This window comes from Natator depressus, chromosome 9, assembly GCF_965152275.1.
Source record: "Natator depressus isolate rNatDep1 chromosome 9, rNatDep2.hap1, whole genome shotgun sequence".
Classification (NCBI taxonomy): Eukaryota; Metazoa; Chordata; order Testudines; family Cheloniidae; genus Natator; species Natator depressus.
The window spans coordinates 55,061,583-55,087,498 of NC_134242.1; the positions used below are offsets into that span (position 1 = coordinate 55,061,583).

The following is a 25,916-nucleotide window of genomic DNA, read 5'->3' on the forward strand; positions in this document are numbered from 1 at the left end:
ACCTTCACTGGTTAGATACTTAGATGCTAGCTAGGAGTGTCAGTCCACTCAGTGACTGGTTCCACATGGAGGACAAGAGCCTATTACTGTTACCAGCAAATAAAGTTATCCCTTTAGCTCAAGTAGGAGAGGCGTATGGTTTGGTGCTGAATCTCCAGACCTGTGATGACATGGTGAGATTGGTAGATCAGGAACACGTGGGGCTGATTCTCCATTGCCCTGCACCTGGCGTTGTCATTTACATTGGTGCAGAGAGTGAGTAACTCTCTGCCATTCTGCTCTGCTAGCAATCACTTTGCACTGATGTAAACGTCAGCACAAGGAGCGGAGAATCAAGCCCCATTCAATCTTCTAGGGTATAATTTATAGGTCATATCTTTATATTTCTTCTCCCTCAGGGATATTTGGAATGAAAACAAGAGCTTTGTCTCTGAATAGTCAGCATGGATTCACCAAGGGCAAGTCATGCCTGACTAACCTAATTGCCTTCAGTGATGAGATAACTGGCTCTGCGGATGAGGGAAAAGCAGTGGACGTGTTATTCCTTGACTTTAGCAAAGCTTTTGATACAGTCTCCCACAGTATTCTTGCCAGCAAGTTAAAGAAGTATGGGCTGGATGAATGGACTATAAGGTGGATAGAAAGCTGGATAGATCATCAGCCTCAATGGGTAGTGATCAAAGGCTCCATGTCTAGTTGGCAGCCGGTATCAAGCAGAGTCCCCCAAGGGTTGGTCCTGGGGCCGGTTTTTCTTCAATATCTTCATTAATGATTTGAAGGATGGTGTGGACTGCACCCTCAGCAAGTTTGCAGACGACACTAAACTGGGAGGAGAGGGAGATACGCTGGAGGGTAGGGATAGGATACAGAGGGACCGAGACAAATTAGAGGATTGGGCCAAAAGAAATCTGATGCGGTTCAACAAGGACAAGTGCAGAGTCCTGCACTTAGGACGGAAGAATCCCATGCATTGCTACAGCCTAGGGACCGAGTGGCGAACTGCAGAAAAGGACCTAGGGGTTACTGTGGATGAGAAGCTGGATATGAGTCAACAGTGTGCTCCTGTTCCCAAGAAGGCTCACAGCATTTTGGGCTATATAAGTAGGAGCATTGAAAGCAGATTGAGGGACATGATCATTTCCCTCTATTCAGCATTGGTGAGGCCTCATCTAGAGTACTGTGTCCAGTTTTGGGCCCCACACTACAAGAAGGATGTGGAAAAATTGGAAAGAGTCCAGCAGAGGGTAACAAAAATTATAAGAAAAGGAGTACTTGTGGCACCTTAGAGACTAACAAATTTATTTGAGAATAAGCTTTTGTGAGCTACAGCTCACTTCATCAAATACATGCAGTGGAAAATACAGTGGGGAGATTTATATACACAGAGAACATGAAACAATGGGTGTTACCATACACACTGTAACAAGAGTGATCAGGTAAGGTGAGCTATTACCAGCAGGAGGGGCGGGGGGGGGAACCTTTTATAGTGGTAATCAAGGTGGGCCATTTCCAGTAGTTGACAAGAACATGTGAGGAACAGTGGGGAGGGGGGAATAAACATGGGGAAATAGCTTTACTTTGTGTAATGACACATCCACTCCCAGTCTTTATTCAAGCCTAAGTTAATTGTATCCAGTCTGCAAATTAATTCCAATTCAGCAGTCTCTCATTGGAGTCTGTTTTTGACATTTTTTTGTTGAAGAATTGCCACTTTTAGGTCTGTAATCGAGTGACCAAAGAGATTGAAGTGTTCTCCAACTGGTTTTTGAATGTTGTAATTCTTGACGTCTGATTTGTGTCCATTTATTCTTTTACGTAGAGACTGTCCAGTTTGGTCAATGTACATGGCAGAGGGGCATTGCTGGCACATGATGGCATATATCACATTGGTAGATGTGCATGTGAACGAGCCTCTGATAGTGTGATTAGGCCCTATGATGGTGTCCCCTGAATAGACATGTGGACACAGTTGGCAACGGGCTTTGTTGCAAGGATAGGTTCCTGGATTAGTGGTTTTGTTGTGTGGTGTGTGGTTCCTCAGCTCTCGATCCCTAATGCCCCTACTCTACTTGCGCTACATTGATGACATCTTCATCATCTGGACCCATGGAAAAGAAGCCCTTGAGGAATTCTACCATGATTTCAACAATTTCCATCCCACCACCCACCTCAGCCTGGACCAGTCCACACAAGAGATCCACTTCCTGGACACTACGGTGCTAATAAGCGATGGTCACATAAACACCACCCTATACTGGAAACCTACTGACCACTATGCCTACCTACATGCCTCCAGCTTTCATCCAGACCACACAATCCATTGTCTCCAGCCAAACTCTGCGATACAACCGCATTTGCTCCAACCCCTCAGACAGAGACAAACACCTACAAGATCTCTATCAAGCGTTCTTACAACTACAATACCCACCTGCTGAAGTGAAGAAACAGATTGACAGAGCCAGAAGAGTACCCAGAAGTTACCTACTACAGGACAGGTCCAACAAAGAAAATAACAGAACGACACTAGCCATCACCTTCAGCCCCCAACTAAAACTTCTCCACGTGAGCACCAATGATACTGCCAAGAATGACCTTGAGCGGATCACTGTGGACTACGTGGCTCTGGGAAGAAGGATAAAGGAGTTTGAGGCACAAGTGGTGTTCTCGTCCATCCTCCCCGTGGAAGGAAAAGGCCGGAGTAGGGACCGTCGAATCGTGGAAGTCAACGAATGGCTACGCAGGTGGTGTTGGAGAGAAGGCTTTGGATTCTTTGACCATGGGATGGTGTTCCATGAAGGAGGAGTGCTGGACAGAGACGGGCTCCACCTAACGAAGAGAGGGAAGAGCATCTTTGCGAGCAGGCTGGCTAACCTAGTGAGGAGGGCTTTAAACTAGGTTCACCGGGGGAAGGAGACCAAAGCCCTGAGGTAAGTGGGGAAGTGGGACACCGGGAGGAAGCACGAGCAGGAGCGTGTGAGAGGGGAGGGCTCCTGCCTCATACTGAGAAAGAGGGGCGATCAGCGGGTTATCTCAAGTGCCTATATACAAATTTACGAAGCCTGGGAAACAAGTAGGGAGAACTGGAGGTCCTGGTGATGTCAAGGAATTATGACGTGATTGGAATAACAGAGACTTGGTGGGATAACTCACATGACTGGAGTACTGTCATGGATGGTTATAAACTGTTCAGGAAGGACAGGCAGGGCAGAAAAGGTGCGGGAGTAGCACTGTATGTAAGGGAGCACTGTATGTAAGGGAGCAGTATGACTGCTCAGAGCTCAAGTATGAAACTGCAGGAAAACCTGAGTGTCTCTGGATTAAGTTTAGAAGTGTGAGCAACAAGAGTGATGTAGTGGTGGGAGTCTGCTATAGACCACCGGACCAGGGGGATGAGGTGGATGAGGCTTTCTTCTGGCAACTCGCAGAAGCTACTAGATCGCATGCCCTGGTTCTCATGGGGGACTTTAATCATCCTGATATCTGCTGGGAGAGCACTACAGCGGTGCATAGACAATCCAGGAAGTTTTTGGAAAATGTAGGGGACAATTTCCTGGTGCAAGTGCTGGAGGAGCCAACGGGGGGGGGGGGGCGGAGCTTTTCTTGACCTGCTGCTCAGAAACCGGGAAGAATTAGTAGTGGAAGCAAAAGTGGATGGGAATCTGGGAGGCAGTGACCATGAGTTGGTCAAGTTCAAGATCCTGACACAGGGAAGAAAGGTAAGCAGCAGAATATGGACCCTGGACTTCAGGAAAGCAGACTTTGACTCCCTCAGGGAACTGATGGGTAGGATCCCCTGGGGGAATAACATGAGGGGGAAAGGAGTCCAGGAGAGCTGGCTGTATTTCAAGGAATCCCTATTGAGGTTACAGGGACAAACCATCCCGATGTGTCGAAAGAATAGTAAATATGGCAGGCGACCAGCTTGGCTTAACGGTGAAATCCTTGCGGATCTTAATCATAAAAAAGAAGCTTACAAGAAGTGGAAGATTGGACAAATGACCAGGGAAGAGTATAAAAATATTGCTCGGGCATGTAGGAATGAAATCAGGAGGGCCAAATCGCACCTGGAGCTGCAGGTAGCAAGAGATGTTAAGAGTAACAAGAAGGGTTTCTTCAGGTATATTGGCAACAAGAAGAAAGCCAAGGAAAGTGTGGGCCCCTTACTGAATGAGGAGGCAACCTAGTGACAGAGGATGTGGAAAAAGCTAATGTACTCAATGCTTTTTTTGCCTCTGTCTTCACGAACAAGGTCAGCTCCCAGACTTTTGCGCTGGGCAACACAGCATGGGGAGTAGGTGGCCAGCCCTCTGTGGAGAAAGAGGTGGTTCGGGACTATTTAGAAAAGCTGGACCTGCACAAGTCCATGGGGCCAGATGCGTTGCATCCGAGAGTGCTAAAGGAATTGGCGGCTGTGATTGCAGAGCCATTGGCCATTATCTTTGAAAACTCGTGGCGAACGGGAGAAGTCCCGGATGACTGGAAAAAGGCTAATGTAGTGCCAATCTTTAAAAAAGGGAAGAAGGAGGATCCTGGGAACTACAGGCCAGTCAGCCTCACCTCAGTTCCCGGAAAAATCATGGAGCAGGTCCTCAAGGAATCTATCCTGAAGCACTAACACGAGAGGAAAGTGATCAGGAACAGTCAGCATGGATTCACCAAGGGAAGGTCATGCCTGACTAATCTAATCGCCTTCTATGATGAGATTACTGGTTCTGTGGATGAAGGGAAAGCAGTGGATGTATTGTTTCTTGACTTTAGCAAAGCTTTTGACACGGTCTCCCACAGTATTCTTGTCAGCAAGTTAAAGAAGTATGGGCTGGATGAATGCAGTATAAGGTGGGTAGAAAGTTGGCTAGATTGTCGGGCTCAACGGGTAGAGATCAATGGCTCCATGTCTAGTTGGCAGCCGGTATCAAGTGGAGTGCCCCAAGGGTCGGTCCTGGGGCCGGTTTTGTTCAATATCTTCATAAATGATCTGGAGGATGGTGTGGATTGCACTCTCAGCAAATTTGTGGATGATACTAAACTAGGAGGAGTGGTAGATACGCTGGCATGTAGGGATAGGATACAGAGGGACCTAGACAAATTGGACGATTGGGCCAAAAGAAATCTGATGAGGTTCAACAAGGATAAGTGCAGGGTCCTGCACTTAGGACGGAAGAATCCAATGCACCGCTACAGACTAGGGACCCAATGGCTAGGCAGCAGTTCTGCGGAAAAGGACCTAGGGGTGACAGTGGACGAGAAGCTGGATATGAATTAACAGTGTGCCCTTGTTGCCAAGAAGGCCAATGGCATTTTGGGATGTATAAGTAGGGGCGTAGCCAGCAGATCGAGGGACGTGATCGTTCCCCTCTATTCGACATTGGTGAGGCCTCATCTGGAGTACTGTGTCCAGTTTTGGGCCCCACACTACAAGAAGGATGTGTTAAAATTGGAGAGAGTCCAGCGAAGGGCAACAAAAATGATTAGGGGTCTGGAACACATGACTTATGAGGAGAGGCTGAGGGAACTGGGATTGTTTAGTCTGCAGAAGAGAAGAATGAGGGGGGATTTGATAGCTGCTTTCAACTACCTGAAAGGGGGTTCCAAAGAGGATGGTTCTGGACTATTCTCAGTGGTAGAAGATGACAGGACAAGGAGTAATGGTCTCAAGTTGCAGTGGAGGAGGTTTAAGTTGGATATTAGGAAAAACTTTTTCACTAGGAGGGTGGTGAAACACTGGAATGCGTTACCTAGGGAGGTGGTAGAATCTCCTTCCTTAGAAGTTTTTAAGGTCAGGCTTGACAAAGCCCTGGCTGGGATGATTTAATTGGGGATTGGTCTTGCTTTGAGCGGTGGGTTGGACTAGATGACCTCCTGAGATCCCTTCCAACCCTGATATTCTATGATTCTATGATTCTAACGCATCATCAAGGATCTACAACCTATCCTGAAGGACGACACATCACTCTCACAGATCTTGGAAGACAGGCCAGTCCTTGCTTACAGACAGCTCCCCAACCTGAAGCAAATACTCACCAGCAACCACACACCACACAACAAAACCACTAACCCAGGAACTTATCCTTGCAACAAAGCCCATTGCCGACTGTGTCCACATATCTATTCAGGGGACACCATCATAGGGCCTAATCACATCAGCCACACTATCAGAGGCTCGTTCACCTGCACATCTACCAATGTGATATATGCCATCATGTGCCAGCAATGCCCCTCTGCCATGTACTTTGGCCAAACTGGACAGTCTCTACGTAAAAGAATAAATGGACACAAATCAGAAGTCAAGAATTAGAACATGCAAAAACCAGTCGGAGAACACTTCAATCTCTCTGGTCACTCGATTACAGACCTAAAAGTGGCAATTCTTCAACAAAAAAACTTCAAAAACACACTCCAACGAGAGACTGCCGAATTGGAATTAATTTGCAAACTAGATACAATTAATTTAGGCTTGAATAAAGACTGGGAATGGATGTGTCATTACACAAAGTAAAACTATTTCCCCATGTTTATTCCCCCCCCCCCGTTCCTCACATGTTCTTGTCAACTGCTGGAAATGGCCCACCTTGATTACCACTATAAAAGGTTTTTTTTCCCCCTGCTCTCCTGCTGGTAATAGCTCACCTTACCTGATCACTCTTGTTACAGTGTGTATGGTAACACCCACTGTTTCATGTTCTCTGTGTATATAAATCTCCCCACTTTATTTTCCACTGCATGTATCTGATGAAGTGAGCTGTAGCTCACGAAAGCTTATGCTCAAATAAATTTGTTAGTCTCTAAGGTGCCACAAGTACTCCTTTTCTTTTTGAGGATACAGACTAACATGGCTGTTACTCTGAAACCTGTAAAAATGATTAGGGGGCTGGAGCACATGATTTATGAGGAGAGGCTGAGAGAACTGGTATTATTTAGTCTGCAGAAGAATCATAGAATCATAGAATATCAGGGTTGGAAGGGACCTCAGGAGGTCATCTAGTCCAACCCCCTGCTCAAAGCAGGACCAATCCCCAATTAAATCATCCCAGCCAGGGCTTTGTCAAGCCTGACCTTAAAAACTTCTAAGGAAGGAGATTCTACCACCTCCCTAGGTAACGCATTCCAGTGTTTCACCACCCTCCTAGTGAAAAAGTTTTTCCTAATATCCAACCTAAACCTCCCCCACTGCAACTTGAGACCATTACTCCTTGTCCTGTCATCTTCTACCACTGAGAATAGTCTAGAACCATCCTCTTTGGAACCACCTCTCAGGTAGTTGAAAGCAGCTATCAAATCCCCCCTCATTCTCCTCTTCTGCAGACTAAACAATCCCAGGTCCCTCAGCCTCTCCTCATAAGTCATGTGTTCCAGACCCCTAATCATTTTTGTTGCCCTTAGCTGGACTCTCTCCGATTTTTACACATCCTTCTTGTAGTGTGGGGCCCAAAACTGGACACAGTACTCCAGGTGAGGCCTCACCAATGTCGAATAGAGGGGAACAATCACATCCCTCGATCTGCTGGCTATGCCCCTACTTATACATCCCAAAATGCCATTGGCCCTTTTGGCAACAAGGGCACACTGTTGACTCATATCCAGCTTCTCGTCCACTGTCACCCCTAGGTCCTTTTCCGCAGAACTGCTGCCTAGCCATTCGGTCCCTGGTCTGTAGCGGTGCATTGGATTCTTCCGTCCTAAGTGCAGGACCCTGCATTTATCCTTGTTGAACCTCATCAGATTTCTTTTGGCCCAATCCTCCAATTTGTCTACGTCCCTCTGTATCCTATCCCTACCTGCCAGCGTATCTACCACTCCTCCTAGTTTAGTATCATCCGCAAATTTGCTGAGAGTGCAATCCACACCATCCTCCAGATCATTTATGAAGATATTGAACAAAACCGGCCCCAGGACCGACCCTTGGGGCACTCCACTTGATACCGGCTGCCATCTAGACATGGAGCCATTGATTACTACCTGTTGAGCCCGACAATCTAGCCAGCTTTCTATCCACCTTATAGTGCATTCATCCAGCCCATACTTCTTTAAGAGAAGAATGAGGGGAGATTTAATAGCTGCTTTCAACTACCTGAAAGGGGGTTCCGAAGAGGATGGACCTAGACTGTTCTCAGTGGTAGCAGATGACAGAACAAGCAGTAATGGTCTCAAGTTGCAGTGGGGGAGGTTTAGGTTGGATATTAGGAAAAACTTTTTTACTAGGAGTGTGGTGAAGCACTGAAATGGGTTACCTAGGGAGGTGGTGGAATCTCCTTCCTTAGAGGTTTTTAAGGCCCAGCTTGACAAAGCCCTGGCTGGGATGATTTGGTTGGGGATTGGTCCTGCTTTGAGCAGGGGGTTGGACTAGATGACCTCCTGAGATCCCTTCCAACCCTGATATTCTATGATCTGCTCGAGTAGTCATTCCCACGTGAAACCCACACTCTCTGATTATGGCACAAGCATCTCAACAGCAGCAGATGGAGGTTCCAAACTCCGGTGAATGTGCCTTCAGGCCGGAGACAGCAAAAGAGGGGCAGTTAAGGGACATGTTTTCATGCAGACTCTGCTAACAATAAGTAACTATTTCCCCATGTTTATTTCCCCCACCCCCACCCACTGTTCCTCATATGTTCTTGTCAACTGCTGGAAATGGCCCACCTTGATTAGCACTACAAAAGGTTCCCTCCCACCCCCAGCTCTCCTGCTGGTATTAGCTCATCTTACCTGATCACTCTTGTTACAGTGTGTATGGTAACACCCATTGTTTCATGTTCTCTGTGTAAATAAAATCTCCCCACTGTATTTTCCACTACATGTATCCGATGAAGTGAGCTGTAGCTCACAAAAGCTGATGCTCAAATAAATTTGTTAGTCTCTAAGGTGCCACAAGTAGTCCTTTTCTTTTTGCGGATACAGACTAACACGGCTGCTACTCTGAAACCTGTCAATAAAGAGAGGAGGGAAGATAAATATAGAAAGTTGCTTCTATCTAAGGAGACTGGTCTATAAATGGAATGCTCTCCAGAAAGTGATCTGAGTCGTTAGTAGGACTCTGAGCATTCCCAGGCACTGTCTTACAGTTCAACCCAGAGATGTTTATTTTACATTGCACCCAAGGCCCTACGGTATCCACCCCACAGCCACATATTCCAGTCAGAGTTTACAGAGTGTGAGCTCTGAGCTCACTGTCCATGAATCATCATATCACCACCAACAACACACGTTCTCAAGTCACCTCTGGGATGTATCTAACCACCAGCCAAGACATACACTCTCAACTGGTGGAGGGGATGTAATTCCTGAGGTTACCTCCATGATGCGTCTGATCTTCACCAGTTCAAGAAATGAGTCCTCAGGCTAGCTCCACCATTCAACTGGTTTCCCTGGCTCAGGTTCTGGTGGAGCTGATCCCAGGTGAGACAGCTGAACTTCACTGGCAGAAAGGTGGTTTGTGAGAGATGCCTCTGGTGTCTGTCTGTCCAAGGCCTGCAGGCCTCAGGAGCTCTGCTACAAGTTACCTAATCTCCACTAGCCTGGACAATGCCACTCTGGAGATCGCTAGTGGGACAGCTGATCTGAAGAGCAGGGGGAAGCTAAGTGAATTGTGAGATTTTGCCAGCACGCAGATCTCCTGCCCAACAGGACTTTTCAAATGGCTCCTGCCTGTGTTTTCCTTAAATACCAAAGGCATTCTGATTTTCAACATCCTGTTATAGCTTTGATGCTTTAAATTCAATTAGAACTGTTCAACTGTCCCCAAGTAAATCCAAATGCATTTGGAACAATTTAAACTGAATTAAAAAGGTGGGAAAGGATGGAGAAAAATGAAGCTGGGAGGCAGCTGAGTCTTAGCCTTCCCGTTTCAATCCTGGGTGCAGGAAAGGGAGTTCCTGGTGGGTTTGGACAGCTTGTGAGGGGTTTTGCTCAGTTCCCAGGGGGTGGCAGGAAAACATGCCTCAACATGGGAAGCAGCAAGAAGAACAGTCACCCTCAGCAGGATGATGAGGAAATGGCTGCTGTGGATGTCAGCCTTGGTGTTTTCATTATGACCCCTCCGTGGTCTGGCTGCCTTCTACACTGGGCCACACAAGGGCAAGGACACCTGGTGTTCTCTAAAAGTAGTAGGTTGCCAGTGGGTATGTGCAGAAGGAGGCACCTTCAGGGCAGGGGCAGAGTGCAGGCTGTGGTGTGTGATGTGCCGGAGTTGTGGCAATTGAAGGGTGGTGTTTGGGAGGGGGGCAGAGAGGGCATGTACCATTAGGTGACTCATTTCCTTGCTTTTGTGTCAGATGTGGTGTGTGGCAGCAAGCCAAACCATGTGGGGTGCATCCGAGGGTGCTAAAGGAGTTGGCGGATGTGATTGCAGAGCCATTGGCCATTATCTTTGAAAACTCATGGCGAGGGGGTGAGGTCCCGGATGACTGGAAAAAGGTTAATGTATGGCCATCTTTAAAAAAAAAGGAAGGAGGAGGATCCTGGGAACTACAGGCCAGTCAGCCTCACCTCAGTCCCTGGAAAAATCATGGAGCAAGTCCTCAAGGAATCAATTTTGAAGCACTTCGAGGAGAGGAAAGTGATCAGGAACAGTTAGTGTGGGCACCAAGGGCAAGTCATGCCTGACTAACCTAATTGCCTTCTATGATGAGATAACTGGCTCTGTGGATGAGGGGAAAGCAGTGGATGTGTTATTCCTTTTGATACAGTCTCCCACAGTATTCTTGCCAGCAAGTTAAAGAGATATGGGCTGGATGAATGGACTATAAGGTGGATAGAAAGCTGGCTAGATTGTTGGGCTCAGCGGGTAGTGATCAATGGCTCCATGTCTAGTTGGCAGCCGGTATCAAGCGGCGTGCCCCAAGGGTTGGTCCTGGGGCCGGTTTTATTCAATATCTTCATTAAAGATCTGGAGGATGGCGTGGATTGCACCCTCAGCAAGTTTGCAGATGACACTAAGCTGTGGGGAGAGGTAGATATGCTGGAGGGTAGGGATAGGATACTGAGGGACCTAGACAAATTAGAGGATTGGGCCAAAAGAAATCTGATGCGGTTCAACAAGGACAAGTGCAGAGTCCTGCACTTAGGACTGAAGAATCCCATGCACTGCTACAGAATAGGGACTGAATGGCTAGGCAGCAGTTCTGCAGAAAGGACATAGGGGTTACGGTGGACAAGAAGCTGGATATGAGTCAACAGTGTGCCCTTGTTGCTAAGAAGGCTAATGGCATTTTGGGCTGTCTAAGTAGGAACATTGCCAGCAGATTGAGGGACGTGATCATTCTTCTCTATTCGGCATTGGTGAGGCCTCATCTGGAGTACTGTGTCCAGTTTTGGGCCCCACACTACAAGAAGGATTTGAAAAAATTGGAAAGAGTCCAGCGGAGGGCAACAACAATGATTAGGGGACTGGAACACATGAGTTATGAGGAGAGGCTGAGGGAACTGGGATTGTTTAGTCTGCGGAAGAGATGAATGAGGGGGGATTTGATAGCTGCTTTCAACTACCTGAAAGGGGGTTCCAAAGAGGATGGATCTAGACTGTTCTCAGTGGTACCAGATGATAGAACAAGGAGTAATGGGCTCAAGTTGCAGTAGGGGAGGTTTAGGTTGGATATTAGGAAAACTTTTTCACTAGGAGGGTGGTGAAGCACTGGAATGGGTTACCTAGGGAGGTGGTGGAATCGCCTTCCTTAGAGGTTTTTAAGGTCAGGCTTGACAAAGCCCTTGCTGGGATAATTTAGTTGGGGACTGGTCCTGCTTTGAGCAGGGGGTTGGACTAGATGACCTCCTGAGGTCCCTTCCAACCCTGATATTCTATGAGTTCATGATACTGCCTCTCACATGCTAGCACTTCTTCCTCTTTAACCTACTCAGCTCCCTCCCTCTCACTGCCCCCATGGCTTATCCCCGCTTGCCTTCACTATTGTAGTAGTGACTTTTCGCCTCCCCTCTTATCCTTCTTCCCAGCTTGCCCTTGGTAACATCTCAAGGTGCTGGGATGCATTAGGCGAGGTATTTCCAGTAGAGATAAGGAGAAGTTAGTACCGTTATACAAGGCACTTGTGAGACCTCACCTGGAATACTGTGTGCAGTTCTGGTCTCCCATGTTTAAGAACGATGAATTCAAACTGGAACAGGTACAGAGAGGGCTACTAGGATGATCCGAGGAATGGAAAACCTGTCTTATGAAAGGAGACTCAAGGAGCTTGGCTTGTTTAGCCTAACCAAAAGAAGGTTGAGGGGAAATATGATTGCTCTCTATAAATATATCAGAGGGATAAATACCGGAGAGGGAGAGAAATTATTTAAGCTCAGTACCAATGTGGACAGAAGAACAAATGGATATAAACTGGCCATTGGGAAGTTTAGACTTGAAATTAGACAAAGGTTTCTAACCATCAGAGGAGTGAAGTTTTGGAATAGCCTTCCAAGGGAAGCAGTGGGGGCAAAAGACTTATCTGGCTTTAAGATTAAACTCGATAAGTTTAAGGAGGAGATGGTATGATGGGATAATATGATTTTGGCAATTAATTGATCTTTAACTATTCATGGTAAATAGGCCCAATGGCCTGTGATGGGATGTTAGATGGGGTGGGATCTGAGTTACTACAGAGAATTCTTTCCTGGGTATCTGGCTGGTGAACCTTGCCCATATGCTTAGGGTTCAGCTGATCGCCATATTTGGGGTCGGGAAGGAATTTTCCTCCAAGGCAGACTGGCAGAGGCCCAGGGGTTTTTTTTGCCTTCCTCTGCAGCGTGGGGCATGGGTCACTTGCTGGAGGATTCTCTGCACCTTGAAGTCTTTAAACCATGATTTGAGGACTTCAATGGCTCAGTCATAGGTGGGAGGTTTATCACAGGACTGGGTGGGTGAGATTCTGTGGCCTGCATTGTGCAGGAGGTCAGACTAGATGATCATAATGGTCCCTTCTGACCTTAATATCTATGAATCTATGAATCCCCAAGACTCTGAGCCACCACCATTAGCTTTCTCCTGCTGCTACCCTCTGTCACAGCACCTCCTTCCCCCGCCTTTAAGGGCCTACATCCCCTCGCTCCACCTATGCCTCTGAGCTCACTGCCTTCTCTTCAGTCACACCCCTGACAGACAAGTCTGACAGAAAATAATAGGGAACCTGCCAGGGTGTTATGGAAAGGGAAGTGGGGTCTTGAGACATTACTCCGCAAACCTTCAGGTTTTTGCAGAGAACAGGCTTACGTGGGGTGGTTTGAGCCGTACAGAGACATTACCATTCTTTGTCCAATGCCACATGACTGTCCCATAATGGGTCCCCCCGAATCCCTTCCTTACCCTTTGGCCACCCTCAGCTTGGTTCTTTCTAGTCTGCTCTCCCTACCCTGGGAGCACTCACCCTCTCTTCTGCTTCCCACCCCTTTTCAACTCCCACTGCTGTCAGGAATCCTAGCTAGCCATTGCTTCTCACCAGTGCTTCCCCCCATTTCCTGACTACTCGTACCTGCCTGGTCCAGCACAGGCCCTGCACCTGCCCAGAGAGCTGAAGTAGGGATCCTTAGCCCTAGGCCAAGTCCCACTGGAGCCCCGAAGGTCCTTGCTCGTGGAACCCTGTCCAAGAATGGGGTCTTCTCTGTGAGCCCTTCAGGGCAAGGAATATGGCTCATGCCACATGCCCAGTTCAGCAAGCTCCCAGGCGCGTGGCTCACGCTGAGATCAATGGGAGTGGAGCAGGCCCTAACTAACCAAGCACTGCACAGACTGATTGTAAGGAGGCAGTGTGGTGAGTACATTGCTTTTCACACTGTGGGATGCGACAAGGCATCAGGGGGATGGAAGTTGGGCCACAGGGCCACGGCCGGCTGGGTGCCGCACCAGGGAGGGCATGCAGGGAGTCATCAGGGTGGGCGAGAGCACAACCCCACCCTGCCCAGCTATGCCCTGACAGCAGCCTGCTGCTCCCCCTCCTCCCCACCCAGATGGCTGGGCACTTCCTGTGTCTTCTCCCTGCTGCCCTGACCTGACTGCAGCCCTGCGTATTTCAAACTCTCCACAGCCTGCGGGAATGAGAGGCTCTGGACAGGGGGAAGGAATGCCAGGAGCCCCAGCCCCTCTGCACCATACTGCCATGGGCTCCTCTGGGGATGGAGCCAGCTGGGTCATGCTGCCACCCCGGCCATGAGTCGCCTGTTCCCCTCAGTGAGTCCTTTTCTGCTCAAGACGGGCAGGAGTTGGTGGGGGGAGAGGAGACTGTGATGTGACTCCCACAGAGAAGGGGAGCAAAGAAAAAAAAAGCTTAGGAATCTCTGGTCTAGTGCTGCATAGGGACTCAGGGGAATTGGGTTCCATTCCTGGCTCTGCCACCAACTTGTAGTCTGACCATGGGCAAGTCCCTCTGCCTCTCTGGGCCTCTGCTTCTCCTCCCACCCTTAGTCTTTTTAACAACAAGTTCTCTGGCACAGGGACTCTTTCACTGAGAGTTTGTACCTAGCAAAAGGGGGCTCTGGTCTAGTGAAAGTAACGACAATGGTCACAGGGCTACTTTAGCCCATGTTCCACAGGGGCTGTTCAGCCAGCCCAGAACCACTGGAACACACCGTGCTCTCACCATGCCCCTTCACCGTGCTCCAGCCACCGCTTCGTCTCCCCCAAATGCTCTTGCACCACTGGACGTTGCCTATCACAGGAATCGCTTCTGACAGCTGTAGGTCCCTTTTGCACAGCTGTAGGGTGGCTACATGGTCTTGACCTTGGCTGCTGGTCCAGATCGGAGTTGGTAACTGCAAGGGCATTCCACTCCCTGAACATGAACACCAATTCTAGAGCTGTGAAAACCCTAATTCATCTGGGATGTGATGCTAGATTCACCCTCTGTGCACACTACACACCAAGTGTGTCTGTCCACAGTTACCCTTTGGAACTCATTGCCAGGAGATGTTGTGATGGCCAAAACTATCACTGGGTTCAAAAAAGAGTTAGGTAAGTTCATGCAGGATAGTTCCATCAATGGCTATTAGCCAAGATGGTCAGGGACACAACCACGGGCTCTGGGTGTCCCTAAACATCCAACTGCCAGATGCTGGGACTGGATGACAGGGGATGGATCACTCAATGATTGCCTGCTCTGTTCGTTCCCTCTGAAGCACCTGGCACTAGGTACTGTCAGAAGACAGGATACAGGGTTGGATGGACCACTGGTCTGACCTAGTCTGGCTGTTCTTACGTTCCAGTCCCTAGTGCAGACTGCCACAGAGACTTTGTGGGGGTTCTCTGGTGTACCTTCCCACCAACTCTGCACCAATGTAAATGTTAAATTGGAATGTCATTTTGGAACACAGTAATTGGGGGAAATTCACCTTCTGTCTGTTTGCACAAGAAGAAGGAAATAGGATGAGCAACTGAATCGCTCCTTCCACTCGCTGCACTCCCTGTTGGCCCCCCCGCCTGCTCATCCTAAGGGAACTGATGGAGGAGAGCTGCCCCAAGTGAAACAAGCGCCTCCCTGGTCAGTGATCTCCATGCCAATCGGTCACCGGGGAACCAAGCGGGCAACCCGAAGCCACTCTCAATATGTAGCAATTGGGAGCGTTCGGCTGCGGCCAGGTACCTCCACACCAGGTCAGCAGGGAATGAATGGGTTTTTTCAATGGAGACCCAGACATGAGACTTTAATGGGAAGCTGACAAACATATACAAGTGATAAGAGCTTCTCTAATGGACCTATATCAGTGGACTGATAAAAACCCTGTCATAGTAATACAGTGAGCAGATATGCCTGTTCCTAGATTGTCCAAGGACCTGCTGAGTTACCATCCACGCATGGCATTTGGTCAAGGTCCATCTTTCAGTCCAAATGAGCGCTCAAAAGCAGGTGAGATGAGGAGATGGCACCAGGGTTTGCAGGTGCAGGCTCTACCCGCATTGCAGATTGTCACCCCATCTGCATCCTCCGCCCCAGCCTTTTGGTGAGAGATTGGGCCTGTGCTAAGAGAGAGCCTGGCCTATAGACCTGGCTTCCCTTTTGGCACCCACTTCCATCCTCTCGTCCTACGACTGCTCACTGAATGGGGACAAGTGAAAAATAAGGCACAAGTTCCCATCAACCTTTGTGAATTACACTTGCAAAAAATAATTCAAAAATTTTTTTGTGAACACTTTTTGTTGTGAATTCAAACTTTCCAACTTGGGAACAACTCAGAACCACGCGCTCAGCATGGAACCAACACCTCAAAAGCTTTGCTCACAGGGCTTATCTCTTAATATGACCCTGGTTGCTCAGATCTGATACGCTCCCTACTGCGCATTTATCTATTGCCCCCCTCCTCCTGAGCTGGACTCTTAATGGGCCATATCCTCAGCTGGTGTAAATGAGAGTCACCCCAATAGTTTCAGCGGAGCAAAGCCCATTTACATCTGCAGAAAAACTGGCCCATTGTGTCTTATTCCTTGCCAGTATTAATCATCTTGCTTGATGATAATATTTGAATGGTGGGCGAGAACGAAGCTGGGCAGTGTCTGAGGCATGCTGGACAGGTGTCCTTCAGAAACAGAGTGCCATGGCTGGAGGTTGTAACACTGTCCATACTCTGGCAAAATCCACACTACCAATCATTCATAATGCTAGACTTGCCACCCCCCAAATGCCCTCAGACACACCAAGGCCTGGTCTACATTCAAAACACTCATTGGTGCAGCCCCACTGATTGGTTGTGATTTCGAAAGGACATTTCTATACCAGCACAAGCCCCAGTGTCCATGCAGTTACACAGGCCTAAAAGTCCTTTTGCCAGCATAGCTTGTTTCGCTTGCCAAACCGGTATAAGCTATCCTGGCAAAAGGCCTTTTTAGCCAGTGTAAGCAGAATCCACACTAGGAGGGTTTGCTGGTATAGCTATATAGCTGTCCTGGAAAACCCTTCCTCGTCTAGACTGTACTTCAGTCACAGAGTCTTTGTATCATCAGTAGCCTGTTTGGAATAAGGTGGCAGTTTCAGTCTGGTTCCCAATGGACAGGTGTCCACGTCCCTAAAACCCGCGCCTGTGTAGATGGACTGATTCTCTCCCTGCAGTTCCAGGAGCGGTGGAGCTGCGGGGAAGGGTTGCACTGCAGCAGGCTGTACTGGAACCAGACTCTGCACAACTTCAGTTTCTCCCCTTGCATCTCGCTCCCTCTCACAGGCACTAGGCTCTGACTTGTGGAAAGAAAAAGTCAGAGCAGAGTCTGGGAGAAAAGTGTAGGCTCCCCAGCGCCACCCTGCCCGGTCCCTTCACCTGCCTTGGGGGCCGTTTCCATGCCAAAAGCAACTTGTCACTCACTCTATGTCACTTTTTTTCTCCTGGCTCTTTCTCTCCACTCAGCTTGGGATGCAAGAGAACTAAAACTCTGCCCGGAGTCTCTCTCCCTCTGGGCGAGCTCCATAGAGGGCTTGCCATGGGGGCATAAGCATCCCAACATGGGCAGCAGGCTGGCCACACCATCGTGCCAGGAACTGGCAGCTTGCAGGGCACAATGTGATGCCCGAGCAAAGCCCCTTTGCCAAGAAGCCACCCAGAGCCCTCAGCCTCCTGCAGAACCCAAGTAAAGAAACCACTACTTACATACAGTCCTGTGTGTCCCACTCCAAAGAAAGGGAATTTCACTGAAATCGGTTGAAGCCCGGAGCCTCCGTCATCCTGTTTCAAAGTGACAGCGTCCCCCTGCTCCAAGCCAAAGGGGTAAAAGTCAGCCAGAGGCACAACACCCTCGACCCAAACCCATTTCCCCAGGGCTAGGATCACCAGCCAGCCAGCCAGGCCCCGCATCTCCACAACACACTGGCTGTCGCTTAGTTTAACTCAGAGTTACACCGGGACTTTTTTTTTTTGGCTTTCATCAAGCAGAACTTTGCAAAACCCTTCTATCTGTCCTCGCATGGGCTGGTTGGGTTTTTAATGCTGGTACGATTTGGTTTTGTTTGGAGGGGATGGAGTAGGGAGGGGAATGCGATAAAAAAACAGGCTGAGCTGCAAACTCCCTAGCAGGAATAAAAAGGCACAGAGCTCAATGGTGGAAAAGCCAGAGTCCCCCCGCTTCCCCCCTCCTAGGCAGTGTAGCGTGGGGAGAGTTAGGCACCACTGAAGAGAGCTAGAATCTCTGTATAAACAGAAAGGTCCCAGAGTCGCAGGCCAGTCGCTGTGGGTCTCTCTCCACTGATTCTTCACTCTCAGCTACACTAATGTCTCTGTTTAGCTGAGGGGGAGGCTGAGGGGGGGGGGGTTTTCATTCACAGAGCAAACTCCACCCCGGCTGGCCATGCCTTAATAGTCAGGACATGGCCAGCCAATCAGGGATCTTAGGGGTGGGGCTATGTAAATGAAAGGCTGTTCTTAAAGAGCGAGGGCCAGAACCAGCAGTTGGGGAAGAAGGAAGGGCTGGGTTCACTTTTAGGTGCCCCCTGTGTGGCTTGCTCCTGCAGTGGGGTGAGGGCAGGGCCTGTGCCAGGGGTTGGGGTTAGCGTGCTTGGGGAACAGGGCACAGAGGGAGGGTGCGATGGGTCACCCTGGCATGGGGATGAAATACTCTGGAGGCTTCACTGGCAGGGAGTAGTCGGGCACAGCCTCAGGGTTTGCGGGGTTCTCAAACAGGCAGGAGTCCCAGGGAGCTAACAGAAGTATGGGTCTGCTTCTCACCAGGGGCAGAGCCCACATTCACACGTGCAGCCCCAAACCCCACTGGGCCTGGGGCTCTGGTGTTTGGCCAGACTACGGAGCATACAGGCACAGTCCAGGGCCAGCCTTGAGGTCTGGGGAGTTCAGAAGGGGAGATCAGGGCCTACATTGTCATTGCTTCTGGTGCTGCTGCAGGAAGGGGCTGGCAAGGAGCCCTTTGCTCCCAGTAAGAGAGCAATGTGGAGCTGGCCCAGGCCTGCCAGAACTTGCAGACTCCTGAAGTAGCCATCTGCTTTGACTGTGCTTATGGCCAACCCTGAGTACAGCACTTCAAAGGTGACCCTGTCTGAGTCATATCATCCTGTTCATCAGTCAAGGTCAGGAATTTGAGCACCCCATGCTTCACGACTGTACTGGATTCCCACGGTTTGGGGAGGTTAGGGGGGAAGGACCACATGGGGTAGGAGCCACAGGAGGCATGTGGTTCAAATCCCAAGGCCAGAATTCTCATTGCTGAGCCGCTGGCAGGATTATAGCTTCAGAGGTTCCAAGGCCAGAAGGGACAATTGTGATTGTTGGCTTCTAGGAACAGCATCCTGCAAGGGAGAAGCCAACACTGGGTGGGAGAGTCCTGCTCAGACCAGCCCCACAAGGACAGAGACATGATGGCACAGACCATGTGGGGACGACAGAGCCAGTCGTGCTGGAACAATTTGTATGGTGGGGGTGCTGAGATGCATTGAACCAAACTGCAAACCCTGGATATGATGGAAACCAGGGGGTGCGGCAGTCCCCCCACAGGCCCCTTAGTTCCAGCACCTATGGTCAGAGCTGATGCCAGCTTCCCCTGGGCAGCATCACCCTGTGGTCACCCTGGATAGCACAGAAACATGGATGAGAAACCAGCTTGCCTTTAGTCTGATTTGGGAGTGAAGAGGTTAAAGAGGCAAAATCTAATTTTAGAGGCTGAGCTGGGGACAGATTCTCACAACTTAACACAAACTCCCTGCAGGAAGCAATTTTTTTTTATAAAGGCTACACACTGAACCCTCCAAAGCCTTTTATATTAACTCTTTGAGGGCCAAACCTGTGAACATCCCAGAACGTAACACTGATAGTGAGCAACCAAGTGGTTATGCAAAGCAAATGAACGTTTCAAGTGGATTTTGGAGCTTGGTGTCCATATTCTCCCGCTTTTTAATTAATTTCTCCTGGCTTAATGATTGGCGCACCTAAAAACATCCCATGCAAAACTGCTGTCTGGTAAATGTGTGTGCGTGAACACGATGCACAGCAATATGTATGTGTGTGTGTGCTGTGTACGTGCATTTATATGGATGCCTGTGTGTGCGTGTGTACTTGTGTGAATGTCTGTGTGTGTTTCATATATGCATTTATATGCATGCGTGTAAGTGTGCGTGTGTGTGGGTGTTACCTTCCCGCCAACAACAAGCTTCTCATCAGAACTCCAGCCTTATAGAGGTATGTTGTATTCTCATGGCTGCTGGTTTCTTTCTCTTTCCCATTGCCTGAATTCCTGCTGTCCATTACTGTCCAGCTGTTAAACCTCCCCATGTGGCAACAAAGAAATGAATGAACCACAAAGGGGTCTGGTCTCACGGGCTCCTGACCCCATCCTGCTGGCTGTGTCAGGGAGAGTCTCTGCATGATGCAATCAGTAGGAAAGAGGCAGCTGAATGGGCTTGGGGCACTGGGGCTGGAATTGTCTCATTGAGCTTTTATCATTCTGTATTACTATTATTATTGCCTCTTATTGTCTGTTACAGTGGCACCCTGGTGCCCATTCAGGATTGGGCCCCCCATTATGGGAGGTGCTGTACAAAGAGGTGGGCACACTCCCTGTCCATAACAGCTTACAGTCCAAAACAAGGGGCTGTGTTTCCTGGCCACACCGCTGGGCTATAGTAAGGGGATCATAAAGGAACAGAATTTGATGACGCAGCAAATGCCCCCTGCCCTGTCTGTGTGCAGGCTGAAGTGTGGAGAGGTGTGCTGGGGCTATGCCCTGAGGCCAGGCTTGCCTGCGCAGGAGCTGGGCCCAGCCAGGTCAGAACCCAGAGGAATGTAAGCGCGCTGGGGGAATGGTGCCCCGAGTGCCATGATGACACATGGGCAGGATAGAGCTGATGATGTGCAAAGTAAGGCAGCCCCAGGCTCCTCTGTCTAATGCTCCCCAGCACTACTTGCCCAGGAATGCCTGGCCAGTCCCGGGGAGATAGGCCGTGAGGCATAATGCAGGAGGGAGAACAGGAAGGCTGCTGCAGCAATCGCCCAGTACACCCCACTCTGGTGTTAGTGTTTGTAGGATGGCTGGACCACGCTGTATACATACATACATGAGGGGCAGGCCCTGCCCCAAAGAAGGTCCCAGGTAAAGAGACCAGATAGACCCCAGGGGAAGGAAAGATTGTTAGCTCCATTGGACACCTAGTGGCACTGGGCTCAGAGAGTGAGGGGCCAGAGTCTCAAAGGTGCTCTGCTCTCATTTACATACACAAATGGTGTGGGTAGCTCTGTGCAAGCACTCAGCCCCCAGCAATGCCCACCCTTCACCAGGGCCATGGAGTTCTCTGCACACCCTTGCTATGGCCAGTCCAGAGATTACCCCCGCTGTCGGCCCCACAGGCGTAGCTATGGCCTGTCTTCTGATGGCTGAACTGTCCTGCCCCTCCATGTGGGGCAGCAATCAGCACTTCCCCCTTTCCACACACACTGGGTGAGGGGAGACGGGCTGCCTGCAGCAGTTCTCACCCCACGGCTGCCCAGCAAGGAGCTCTGCCCCCCAGCTCCCTCGGTTCAGCCCCCCAGCCTCCCCTCTGCTGCTCCTGAGGCTCTTCACCCCCCTCTCCCAGGCCTAGGGGGCAGCTGAAGCAGGGCCCCTCTCCCTGTTTCAGGTTGGGTGCTTGCGGGGAAAGGGGAGGGGGCAGAGCTGCCCTGAGCTGTGGGGCTCCTTAGCTCCCCCATCCCACCCATGAGAACAGCGTGGGCTCCTGAGGGTAGGGGCCAGAGCTCCACCCGCTTGCTGCAGCAGATCCAATTGGATGTTTACACCCTAGATGGCATGTGAGTGGGGATGCCAAACAATCTGGGAGGATCCCCCAGGCAGAGCTGACATGGGGCCCCTTGCTGGGATAGGGCTGTAGCTGTGTCATTGCCAGGTCTGCCCCCTGCTGACCAGGGGCATGTTGAGCCCTACAGAGCCTCAGTCACAGGCCCGGGCTGCCCATGGATGCAGCGTTTGCAGTGCCGTGCACGAACAGGGGTTGCCTTGTCTGGAGCGAATAGCCTGGCCAGCTTGAGGGGGGAGCGGCGGGGTGTGTGTGTGTGTGTGTCAGACTGGCCCCTCTGGCTCTTCAGCCCCCTCTCACAGGCTGAGAGGCTCAGCGGCCACAGGTGTAGGGGGCAGGGCATTGGGGCGGGGTCCCTGCTCTGTGAGCGTGAGCAGTGAGGACCAGGATGGCTGTACAGCAAGGAGCTGATGTTTGGCAAGGCTCCCTTCCTCTGTTGCCAGTGCTCGGACAGGGGCAGTCTGAAGCCTGAGCCACTGGGACTGCAGTGGCGGGAGAAAATGTCCTCTCAGATAACATCACGATCAGGTCAAGACCTAGCCGGTTCATTCAGGAGACGGGACCTAGGCTTGGGCAGTTGGCTGCTCTTTCCCTAGGATACAGCTGGATGCTAACATAAATGGGTGTGCCATAAGATGGCCACCTGTCTAAGATTGTACCCACATACCTGGCACCCAGGGGGTTGTTAGCCACCATCACAGCCTGAAATGCTGTTACAGCAGCACCATCAGCTTGTCCTTACTGCATTGTGCGCCCCCAGGAGATAGGCTTCCTGAGCCCCCTGGGAGCCAGGCCTTATAGGGTATTACAGCAAGGCCTAAAGGGCCTTTCCAGTATAAGGGTCCCTCTGTGCTAGGAGCAGTACACACACCTAGGGAGAGACAGTTCCAGCCCTGAAGAGCTTCCACTCTAAACAGACAAGCCAGACAGGGAAAGAGAGGGATCTGGAGGTGCCTACATTTACACAGCATCAGAATAAAGCCAGCTCTCTCGAGTTCCAGGCCAGGGCTCTTCCTATCAGGCTACACAACCAGCCAGTCTGTTGCAACAGCAATTGACAGCAGGGGGAAGCTGCATGTGTGCAACTGAAAGCAGGAGTGCCATCTGCCTGTTTCTGGGGATGGCCTGGAGCACATTGATCCATATGCAGTTTTCTACACATGCCCTGCCCTCGTGCCCACAAATGCCCCACTGAAGGTGAGAAGCACCAAGGGGTTTCTGTTAGACCCCTAAGCTAAGAATCCTTGGAAACCACTCTCATTATTGGTCCAGAGGAGGAGTTACAGTTTGGGATGAAAGAGGCTGAACAGAAGCCACTTGTCAGGTCCTTCACCTCCCCTCTGTCACTGACTCTCTGTACAATTAGAAAAGACCAGTCAGAGTTTCAAAGTTCTGGTGCAGAAAAATGCAACCTCCCAAGAAACTTTGCCTCGGCCCAGAGTCCCTTTCAAACACGAATTCGCCCGGAATCTTCAGGTGCCAGGAAACCAAACAGAGGGCCTTTCCCCTCCCGTGAGGTAAGGGAAGGGGGAAGCTTCTGGCTTTCAGTGCTTGTAGGAGTGGATTTCAGCCCTGCTTGTTCCCTGGGTTCTTTAATGCCTGTGTTTTGTTGTTGCTGCTAGATCCTGGCACCCAACAGACGTCACCCTGGGCATTACATTTCTTCTTCTCTTTTAACATCTCCCACAGGCAAAGAAAGAAAAAAATGGTGTGTGTTTTTTTTTTAAGGTGCTAAAAATATTATCAGGAAATTCTTTTCAGCAATGTTATGTTTTAGGTTACGCTTTAGACTCAAGGGCCTCTTTGTCTCCACGGAGAAAATCCACAGTTATCATCAGCAAATCGTTTTATCAAGAAAGTTCAAGTTATCCCAGTAAAGCAGCACAAAGCTCCCTAACAGAGCTAGAAAAACCCTGTGACGCTGGCAATTAAGATGCCTAAATATGCATTCAATTTAGATGGCTATTTCATGCTGAATGCCCCACTAATTGATTATTAAATATGAACTATGTAAGACAAGACAGATAATAATCATAACATTGCTACAGACTTACAAATCTATTAGATGCGCATATACATTTAAAGGCCTCAATTCTGCAGTCACATCCACACAGGATCAAGGATTCTTAGTTAGGCGGGACAGTTTCTCTTTCTTAATAAATAATAATAATGTCTAGCTCTTATTAATGCAAAATAGTTACCATCCATCCCCCTGTCCTTCTAAAGTACTATGGCCCCAATCTGGCAAAGTTGTATGCATATGGTTAATTTTATGTGCAGAGCTGCAACGAAGACTACTAACATGCACAGAGGTAAGCATATATGTCAATCTTGGCGGAATCGGGCCCTACCGAAGAGCAACACATTTCAACAGAGCTCAAAGGTGTGTCTCCATTTTTCTCCCTGATTGTATGTCCTTGCTCACAGCTGTCAAATATTGCCATGTAGTGGTAACTCAGTATATAGTAACTCTCTCAATACATCAGCTGCTCAGGCCCACCTCAGTATTGCCAATGACACAAGTTCCAAACTCATGCACTAGGCCCAGAGAAATCCTGTGATTGGTTTAACAATCACAAGGTTGGACCCAGAATTTATTATTTCTTTCATTTTATTTGCCTCTGTTTTTTGAGCTGTTTGGGTTCCTGTTTTGAAGCTTTTCCCATGAGGGCTAGAAAGTAACCTTTTCCTTTTTAAATTAAAACTGAGATTCTCGTGTAATCACCTGACTCCAGGAGCTGGGGATTTGAGAAAAACAGCAAATACTGCAAGCCTTAGGATAAAATCGGGGGAACTGGCAACACTGGCATCTAAAGTCTTCGCAAGAGTACTGCTCTTCCCTTCGCTGAGAATACATTTTGACCTGTCTCTCAGTTTAAGGTCTTCAGCTCTGGCGGAAGGAAAATGGAAACTCAGAGAACTTCCTTTTCAGAGCCCAACACAAAATACAGCAACATCCTTGCAATAACAGAAGCTGAAAAAAGATGTAGGGCACGGGGGAGGGAAGAATCAGAGTTTAAACAAACAATCCAAGGTCAAGCAGCTGAAGCTAGGGTGTACTAGGACCTAAACTCTGTGTAAGACTTTATTCTACAGGCAGGCCCTGATGCAGCAAGGCATTTAAGTACGTTTAACTTTAAGCATAGAATTAGTGTAAAGTTAGGCATGTGCTTAAATGCTTTGCTGAGTTTGGGCCTAGCCACCCATTCTCTACAAATGCCTTGCTGTGTAGATGATATGGGTGGAAGACATGGATTATAAACTAGCATCTCACTGGGCAATCAGAGAGGAGGAGCAACACAGCATGGCTGGAAAAGTGGAAATGCTGCTGTCCTAAGGCAGAGGCATATTTGCTCTCTGTCAGTAAGTGATCAAGCCTGATATGGTGGGTTCTGCTATCTGTCTGCTGATACAGGACTGAGGCTCTTATTACTTGTACATGTCTGTTTGTGTCCCATTCAAGTCTCATCTGGGCTTCCACTGGAAACCCATTCCTGGCTGACCTGTTCTGGAGGTGTCTTGCCCCAGCCAAACACTCACAATCTCTAGGTGTCAAGTGTGGCTTTGGTTTTCCAGTTGGCTCCCTGGTGACCGACTGGCATGGAGATTGCTGACTGGGGAGGCAACTTGTTCATTGCCCATGTCATCTCCATATCTAGATCAGTCAATGGGCCAGTTCCCCAGCTGGTGTAAATCACTGTAGCTCCACTGAAGTCAGTGGGTCAGATCCACAGCTGGTATAGATCAGGGTAGCTGCACTGAAGTCAATGGGCTAGACCTCCAGCTGATGTCGATCAGGGTAGCGCCATTAAGTCCAATGGCACTCCTCTGATTTACACCTGCTGGAGAACTACCACCCAGAATAACTCCCTCTCAAGACAAGGAGGAGGGGGTGGGGCCATGGTAAATGCAGCCAATAATCTATTCCGATCCCTTCAGATCAGGCCTGGGCACTGGTTGTCACTTGATCAATACAGAATAATAACCATCGTCCCTGCTCCGATGCTTTCAGTATTTATGACAAAACTTCAAAACCCAGCAATTTGTAAAAGGTGCCAAAAAGCATCCAGCTCTCAGTGCTTTGAAAATATAAAAATCAGAATCATGGTTCAAAATAATGTATGTTTTTATTCATAGAAATGCAATATAAATAATCCCCACTGCAATGATTGCAAGGTACATTTTAATACTGAACACAGGCCAAGGAACATGTTATGTAAGGACTGAAAT

The 25,916-nt window shown here is 49.2% G+C and overlaps 1 protein-coding gene across 1 annotated transcript in view; it reads right to left on the reverse strand.

Annotated features, from left to right (window-relative positions):
* Positions 1–18,154, reverse strand: part of SNED1 (sushi, nidogen and EGF like domains 1) — a 130,915-nt gene extending 112,761 nt beyond the window's left edge. Inside the window, exon 1 of the mRNA XM_074964232.1 lies at positions 17,548–18,154. Within this exon, the coding sequence (XP_074820333.1) occupies positions 17,548–17,751 (204 nt within the window). The 5' untranslated portion in view covers positions 17,752–18,154. The remainder of the gene's footprint in view (positions 1–17,547) is intronic.
* Between the last annotated feature and the right edge of the window lie 7,762 nt (positions 18,155–25,916).